This window comes from Corvus brachyrhynchos, unplaced genomic scaffold (assembly GCF_000691975.1).
Source record: "Corvus brachyrhynchos isolate BGI_N302 unplaced genomic scaffold, ASM69197v1 scaffold705, whole genome shotgun sequence".
In the NCBI taxonomy this organism is placed as follows: Eukaryota; Metazoa; Chordata; class Aves; order Passeriformes; family Corvidae; genus Corvus; species Corvus brachyrhynchos.
The window spans coordinates 2,007,862-2,016,554 of record NW_008238346.1 but is presented as its reverse complement, the minus strand read 5'-3'; the positions used below and the strand labels follow the sequence as shown (position 1 = coordinate 2,016,554).

Sequence of the window (8,693 nt, the reverse complement as noted above, 5' to 3'; positions counted from 1 at the left end):
CACCGCCATGGCCGACGCCGCGCTCTGGTACTGGCCCTGGGACACGGCCGGGGGAAGCGTTAACTTCGTGATGCTGCTCAACTGGACCGTCATGATCCTCTACAACTACTTCAGCGCCATGTTTGTGGGCCCCGGGTACGTCCCGCTGGGGTGGACGCCGGTAAGCGCTGCCTTGCGACCGTCTCATGCCAGGGCCGCGCGGAGGACCGGCGGGCAGCCCTGGGGCCGGGCCGACCGCCCCCGCGGTCAGGACAGTAGAAATCGCGTGTCTTCTGGTGCCGCCGTTTGTCCTCTGTCTCCCAAAAACGCTCCACGCTCTCAGGCCATTCCTTCTTCCTTATCTTGTTCCGAAATCTTTCCTTTGCCTCTCCCCGCTTTGCTGCTGCCGCTTCCAGAGTTTCCCCAGCTTGCTCCTGATACCGAAATCGGACAGACAGAAACTTTCTAACGCAGTTTTAGTATTAGAAAGCAGCACGCTGGACACTTGAAGCATCCTTCCTGTAATCGAGTGTGCCGAGCGTTGGGTAAACAGAGTTTTTATTACCCACACTGATTACACATTCATTAGCTATCCCTGCTTACTTAATGTATAACTATATGTAATGTGTATGTAATGCTTTACCTAACATAGTGACATTCCTTCTCGGAAGTCCTTATGTGGCTTTTTGGGGTTTTCTGTGGTGGTCTTCAGTGGCCAGTGTTGTAATATTTTAGGTGACAGTTCCTTGACCGCAGTTCTTGAGTGAGGACAACACTGTTGATTTCCATGACTCCTGCTTTGTCAGCCTTGCAGCGCTGAGCTGGCATCCTGCTTGCCTAAGTTACATCCTTTTGCTGCTTCTCCAAGGCTCTGTTGATCTGTTCTGCTGCCCTTCTCCATCCCCTCCCTGTGCTGTTAGGGGTCTGGTAATGGTGCTTGGCTGGCAGCAGTTGCTGTGTTTCATACGGGCTTCTCAAAGCAAAGCAGCAGGAAACAGGCACTGTTAGCTGGGAATGAGAACCTCACGGTTACCTGCATGCTCCTGTGGACACCTGTTTTGGAGATTTTGCTGCTAGCAGTAACAATTAGAAGAAATTAATTTAGAAAATTTTGGTTTTATTTTATGCAAGCCGGAAAATTATATGGTTACCTTCTGCTTAGCACAGTACAAGATAGAAATTTGTATTTCCTGTGCTTCAGTAATCTCTTGGAAAAGTCATAGTCAAGAATGATACAGGTTCAGTATCTCAGGGCAGCTGCCCAGAGTTTGTGTTCCAGTGGCATGATACAAAGTTTAGTACTGGTCACCTTTCTAATTGTGGAATATTACTCAGGACAGAGTCTAGGCAGAAGAGGATCCTGATAATCATCTTAGTAGGACAGCTGGGTGGATACTCCACTTCCTGAGTGGAAGATGTTGGCCCCTACTTGCTGTCTACAAGTATCTCTGTCTCTCATCTTGCTGTAGTTGGTGTGTGTGTGTGTGTGCAAAAGAGATTTTAAGAGAGTTGAACATTAGTGTTTGCCAGTGCTGTATCTTAGCAGTGTGGTTTACAGTGTAAAATGCAGACAAAATGTGTTCAGGAATTTTTTTTTTTTATAATTAGAAGGCCACATGCTTTTACTCTCAGAACTTCACTATGAAACCCTGCTTGTACAGTTCCTCTTCCTGACAGAAGAACTGTTTATTTGTTTTAGCAACCAGCACTTTCAACAGTGGGAGATGGCTGTGTTGATAGGTAAGAGATTAGCTAGGAGATTATTTAATTTTGTTTTTTCCTCTCTTTGATGCCTGCCGTTAAATAGGGTTGGGCTATGAAACACACCCTGTCAGAAGAAATCAAAGCTGCTTAGGTTAGGAAAATGCCAAGATAAACTTTGCCAGAGGAGTTATGTATACATCTAACACTCCTATTCTTCTGTTTAAAGGAAAAATCTCAGGATTGCATGTATCTCCAATACTGTAAAGTGTGTCAGTCTTACAAGGCACCTCGTTCACATCACTGTCGAAAGTGTAACAGGTACTGTTTCTCTTTACAATTGTTTAAAGTCCATATTAGAGCAGCTTCAAACCTAATGATGGGTTATTACTATAATTTGTTCTCCCAGCACTTGCATTGTGCTTTTTTAAAAAGCTTCCATAGGAACACTATAGCCCTTTCAAGTATTTCCACTTTCTAGTTGCATGATTTCTATACAGTTTTGCTGTGCTTTAGTTTAAAAAGAAATTACTATCTTTAACATTTTCTTTATAGTTTGAAATCAGTATCTCTTCAGAACTTCTTGATGGTACTAACAAAACAATGCAGTCCTGCTTCCAAGATGTGAGCCTGTGAAAATACCTAAAAATCTTCTGAAGTCTTTTTAAAATTTTTAGTCCAAACATTGACCTGCTTAGAGAGTAGAAATACCTGTTCTGTCATCTTTCCAAAGATTAAATGTTGATTTGAGTGGAAATTTTGGACTGTTTTTTCACTCTTCACCAAAGCGAGTTTTTGAGGGGAGTTGGCATGTTAAGTGAAGTAATAAGCCTTTTGGGTCAACTTAAGAAGTTTGCACCTTGTTATCTTCCAACACACTTGTTCTGATATGAAGGATACTTTCTTATAAATAGCTGTTACTGGAATTTAGTGTATCTTGAAGAAATCAAGGCACTTCAGCTGTCTGCAGTCCAGGCAGGTCGTCCTCTGAAGGACTCTTAAGAGAACATGGTGAAAGGATATTGCAACATACACATTCATTTGTTATTTCTATAAACCCAGGATGTGCAGTCAGTGTTTTTCTAGGAAACTGAAACTCCAGAGCAGTGCTGTAGTTTGGCTACATCATCCCCAGATTTAAAATTAATGACTCTTTTCCTCGAGTGACAATCTTTACTCTGAGGAGTGATCACTTAGGTGGTCATAGATTTTTACAATGTCAAGGTAATTTGTGATGTGAACAAATCTTTAATCAGGTGGGGTTTTTTTGCATCTGTAAGCTGCACCAAAAATAATGGGCTTTATATTTATATTGAATACAAGAGTGTCTCTAGGGTGTTTACACTTGTTAAATGTATTTTGAATAAGATTTTCAGTGGTGTAAGGTCAATACATAACGATTGAGAAGGCTTTCAGAGGGTTTAGAAAGAGGCATTATCACACTTCTGTGTAACTTCAAATACTCTTTCTGCAAGTAGTTCACAAGAAATTTGAGATTTCCTTTATTTTCCTGGTATTCTTATTTTTAAAAACTGCCATTAACAGTACCGCTTAATTATTGTGATCATAGCTCTTACAAGTCCCATTCTATGGCTCTGTCTCCAGGCTCTGTTACTATGGTGTTTATTAGCAACTGGTAAGTTTGAGTAAATAGGAGGACAGATAACTAGGGAGGGTAGGACCTGGAAGCACTTTTAATTTGCTTTGTTTCATTCTACAACATGGAAATATAATTCTGAGTTGCAGCTAAAAAGAAACAACTGTGTTGAAATGTCAGAAATTGGTGGGTTCAAATGAAAGAATGGAGGCTGAGAAGTAGAAAGTCAGACATCCTTTGAGTTTTTTGGGAAACATCGTACGTGTCCTTTATATTAATCAATATTTATCATTCACAGGTGTGTCATGAAGATGGATCACCACTGTCCCTGGATCAACAACTGTTGTGGATACCAGAATCATGCATCTTTCACTCTGTTTCTCTTCTTAGCTCCACTGGGATGCATTCACGCTTCTTTCATATTTATTATGACAATGTACACTCAGCTTTACAACAGAGTAAGAAAACATAACAAAATGCTCAAAATATTATTTAAGTCATGTGCATAATCTTACCTCTGGAAGTATGAGAAAATTTAGTTTTCTGAGAAGCATGTGAAATTCCTTGTTATTCTTTCCACATGCACTCCCAGTTCTGCTCTGTACCTGTAAGAAGTATGTATGTTAATGGAGGAGGATTCAGAGAAAGTTGTTTTTATTTTCATTCTTTTTTTTCCCCTGTTGCTTCTCATAATCACAGGGAGTTTCCTAGTGCTTTACATTGAAGACAGTTTCTGAAGTAGCACTTTATGTAAAGAGAGACAGGCTGTGTTTTGGCTGGCACAGAAACCAGCTGCTATTTATTTCCAACACTCAAGTTATATCCTATTTATTTTCTTTCACTGGCCACTTTTTTAGAATTGTGTCCATTTCTTCAAGGAAAAAAAAGTACATTATTTTTGGGACTAAAATTAAATATGCTAGCTTTGGGGTTTTTTTTAAACTGGAAAGCTTTAATTGTAGCGACAATGAGCAAAGCTTGTTCTGGAATACACCCCTTATCTCAGATCCATGGTTAAGATTATAAGGTTTGATTTCAGCCTTTGTGGTTGCAATGAAGACCTTGATAACATCAGCTGAGTGGAACAGATGAAGTTGTATTTGTAGCAGCTGAGTTGTGTTTGCAGAGTGATAATGTTGAGAAGTGGTGTCTGCAAAGCTTTCAGAGAAAAGCCTGCAGCATTTCCACAGAAAATGGGGACTGTTCTATGCAAACATTGTCCATCTGACACTGATGAATGTGTTTTTATTAACATACCTGAAGCCAGATTTTTTTGCTGATATTTGGGCCTGTGGAGCTTACAAGATGATGATTATGGTTTCACTTTCCATCTTGCGAGAAACAAACTTCTGAAGACAAAAGAGAAGTCTTTTGAATACTTTTTTTTTTAGTTTTTCTGCTTGCATTATAAACCTGTCAGATGTTGGACACTTACCTCCAGAGACAGATTTTTTGTAGATGACTTGCTTTGTTTCAGCACTTGGAAAGTTCTAGAGCTGAATGGTATTTTTCTCTTTGCAGATATCTTTTGGGTGGAGTTCTGTGAAGATTGACATGAGTGCAGCCAAAAGAGACCCTCGTCCCATTATTCCCTTTGGACTGTCTGCATTTGCTGCATCTTTATTTGCCTTAGGACTGGCATTAGGAACAACTATTGCTGTTGGTATGCTGTTTATTATCCAGGTAAGTCTATGACTCTGTTACAAAGAAGTTAAAAACTGTAAGTTTTGCATGCTTGTGGAGCAAAAACAGAATTCAGGATTGAGATAAGAACAGTTGTTCAGAGCTTATGTTGCTGTATAACTTTTCCAGGGATTTATGTAGCTTTGTCCCAGTTTTTCTGTTACCACAGTTTAAGGTTTTTTTCATTATTTTTCATGGGAGGACTTGGATGTGAAAATCTAATAAACTTAAGAAAACATGAGATGGGTTTTATAAACTTCCTAAAAAAGGCAAGACACTTGCCCTGTCCCTGAAAAGAGGTATAAATGTGCCTGATACATTTCTTAAAACGTTGGAGATATTTGGAAGGAAACAAAAAGACACATTTTAAGCATAAAGTGCAGTGCTGGCTGATACTGTCTTAAGTATATAATTCTAGAGCGTGTATCTCTGCTGAGGGTTAGCTTCTAACATATTCAGTTTAGTTTATAGTTAAGTTTAGTTTCAGTTAAGTCTATAAAGGTTGCTTTGTTCTTTAAAACAAATTTAGTTTGTTAAATGAAGCTTTCTTTGCATAGCTGATGTATTCCTGCAGAAAATAAATCCTAATTTCACCTAACACTTTTATTTCAGATGAAAGTAATTTTGACAAATAAAACTTCAATCGAATCCTGGATTGAAGAAAAGGTAAGCTTCTATTTCAGTATTCTTGTACTGTTACAAAGTTTATTTTTTGTATTTATAATTTTTTTGTTTCATCTATGGATTAAAACCAAAGATGTTGTTTCAGTTCACCACTGACTTAACACCTACAACAAGCTTTTCGCTTACTATATCTGAAATTCACTGAAAGAGATGAGAAATCATACAAATGCATAGATTTTTCTTTTGTTTTGGAGGAGTTTGCTGAACATAGAATAATATTTGCTTTGAAGAGACTCTGCTTGTCTACTTGAAATATGTAGGTGTTTTCATCTGAAACTTGAGCTTTGTCATTATACCTGTCTGTACCTTTAATTGTTCACCTCACTGAATCATTCAAAGTGGCATCTTTTGACTCATGGTTTTTCCCATTTCTTACTTTGGATTGTAAGGGAGGTTTTTCCTTGATTTGGGAAAATATTCCTTGATTTTAAAGAAGTACTAGGAAATACTTAGTTTTCTCTCCTTTAAATTTCTCTTAGATTTCCTTATCTTTATAGGGGTTTTCACAGGATTTTTCAGGAGCAATGTAGTCAAGCAACAGTAGCTAAGTTTAGAGGAAACAAAACTGGCTCAATATTTAGAAATTAGTTTAGTGCTGCCTGGGTTTTTTGTGTAAGTCCACAAACATTTCACTAATGTCTTGTCTTTCTTTTATTTTGTGTGCCAAAATTAGCATGAGAATTTTGACTGTGTATAAGTACTTAAAGTATTGTAATGTCAGCTCTTTGCAGAGAATATGGCTGGATCCAAGTCCTGTTAGACCTTTGAAAATTGGGATAATGGAACATAAATGAAAGAAATCCCTGTTATCACTATGTTGTAGAATTTGGAATAATATGTTAAAACATTTACCATAAAACACAGGCTGCTAATATGTCCCTTCTGAAAGCTGAGCATGGACTGTAATACATGAACATTTAATAAAATGGCATTATTGCAACAGAGAACACTGCTCTGTGGCTGCTCCACTAGATGTCATCAGAACTGTGAGAATGTAAAGCTCATGACTATGGAATGTGGGCGATTCAGATCATGCTGTGTGTGCATTCTTAGAGGAGGAATTGGCACTAGTAATGTTGAGTCATGATTATGATCATTAATCAAAGAATTCTGAGCTGTGGAAGCTTTTGTATGTAACTGAGAAGTAGTCAGACATTAGTCCCTAAAAAAAAAAGCCATAAAATAAGATCAGAGCATGGAGTGAAAGATCAGTGTAGTCAGTGGACTCTGTTGTTAAAGAGTAAATGAGGAGTGACAGGGATGGGGACACCCAAACCAGACTTACTTCTGAATTATTGTTTTCAGTAGTTTTTAAAGCCTGGGTTGGTATAGCAGGGGTTCACTGTGCTTGCCTGAAAATATTTGCCTTTAGGTCCCATGGACCCATACAGAGCTTATGACCTGGCCTTCTTAGTATTTGCTGCTTGACTGCAGTTTGTAGGGTGTTTTTATGTACTGCATTTCTTAATTATTTTCCAGGCCAAAGACAGAATCCAGTACTACCAAACGGGTGAGACCTTTATCTTTCCCTATGATATGGGAAGTAAATGGAAGAACTTCAGAGAAGTGTTTACATGGTCTGGGATTCCTGAGGGAGATGGCCTGGACTGGCCAGTTAGAGATGGATGTCACCAATACAGTTTGACGGTAACTGGTCTTCGATGGTATCTCAAGTTGATTCTCCCCTCTATCCAATTGTCCTCTTTCCTTTGCAATAATAGGCCAGCTTTTTAAATAACTAAAATAAACTGTCTTGAAATACATGTACAGAAGTTCTGTTAAATGTTCCCCCATTTTTGATACACTAAAGTTATGCTTCAAACTGCTAATGGTATTTCCTGTGTTTGTTAAATGGTTTCAGTACCTGGCTTCATTTTGTGTTGAATGCTGCCTAAATTTCTATTTATAATCATTTATAGATAGAGCAACTGAAACAGAAAGCTGACAAGCGAGTAAGAAGTGTAAGTATTTGTGAAGTTTGGTCTGAAATTATGTTGAAATTCGAGTATAAGTAAATATAATTAATCCACATAAACAATGTATAGCAATCTCTGCTTAATTAAACTTGGCATTTATTCTTCACATTTGCTTCTTAGTTTCCAGATGGGAAGAAACATGATAATAAAGATGACTGTGCTTCATTGTTAAGCAGTTAATTTACAATTTAGAGTCCCTTTGACAGCCGTTGTCATTATGCTCAAATCTGTGGTATGCTTGAATTGAATTTTTTGGTGTGAAACTTAGCAGCAAGGCCATAACTCCTACAAATAACAAACTGCTGTGTTCTGTTCCAATCTGTAGGTGCGGTATCGAGCCATAGAAGATTACAGTGGTGTCTGCTGCCCTGTGACTAAAGGTGTTAAAACATTCTTCACAACACCGTGCACTGAAGAACCTAGAATTGCACTGAGTAAAGGGGATCTGATTTTAGCCACCAGAGGCTTAAAGTTAGTGGCTCCACACCTTTATGTTTGGTTAAAAGAAATATTGAGATGAGTTCTGGCATCTAATTACCTGTTATGCTTCTTTCTCCAGACACTGGATGTATGGTGAGAAGATTCTCATCTCAGCTGCTGATGGTATGGAGCAGTTAATTTCACTTTTTCTGTTGAAAATTGCAAATCCATTTTATAGCTGTCTAGAAACGTGGCCAGTATTATATGTTCACTTCTCAAAATGTAGAATGGTGACCTTAGTGGCATTAGCTTCTCTCCACACTCCACAGTTTTTATTCTTTACATCTAATAGACTTCCCAGTTTTGACAAACATTAAATGACTCTGTGAGACTGACAGAACACTCATTTAGTAGTTTATTGAAAGTTGAGTGGGGAGGGGAACACTTCATATTCTAAGAAAAAGTTAGACTTTTAGACTCTAAAGAGGTTAAGTGTGATTCATTTCTTTGATGTTTAAATGGTGATCTGTCTTAAACACATCCAGGCTTCCTACCTGCACACCCTATGTAAGTGTAGAGATTAATCTTTGTGTATCTTATAAAACCAGGAGACGTTATGTTTTTGGTTTGGAATAATTTCCAGAGACTTTATT

General features: G+C 38.3%; 1 protein-coding gene across 4 annotated transcripts in view; it reads left to right on the top strand.

Moving 5' to 3' along the window:
• The first annotated feature begins 6 nt into the window (after positions 1 to 6).
• Positions 7 to 8,693, top strand: part of ZDHHC6 (zinc finger DHHC-type containing 6) — a 21,311-nt gene continuing 12,624 nt past the window's right edge. For 2 of the 4 annotated variants that reach the window (XM_017735189.1, XM_017735187.1), the window contains exons 1-9: positions 7 to 160; positions 1,910 to 2,001; positions 3,576 to 3,735; positions 4,799 to 4,960; positions 5,573 to 5,626; positions 7,124 to 7,291; positions 7,564 to 7,605; positions 7,946 to 8,091; positions 8,180 to 8,223. In XM_017735189.1, coding sequence (XP_017590678.1) covers positions 8 to 160; positions 1,910 to 2,001; positions 3,576 to 3,735; positions 4,799 to 4,960; positions 5,573 to 5,626; positions 7,124 to 7,291; positions 7,564 to 7,605; positions 7,946 to 8,091; positions 8,180 to 8,223 — 1,021 coding nt within the window. In that variant the 5' untranslated portion in view covers position 7. The remainder of the gene's footprint in view (positions 161 to 1,909; positions 2,002 to 3,575; positions 3,736 to 4,798; positions 4,961 to 5,572; positions 5,627 to 7,123; positions 7,292 to 7,563; positions 7,606 to 7,945; positions 8,092 to 8,179; positions 8,224 to 8,693) is intronic. The other 2 variants (XM_008634417.2, XM_017735188.1) reach the window with 2 other exon arrangements.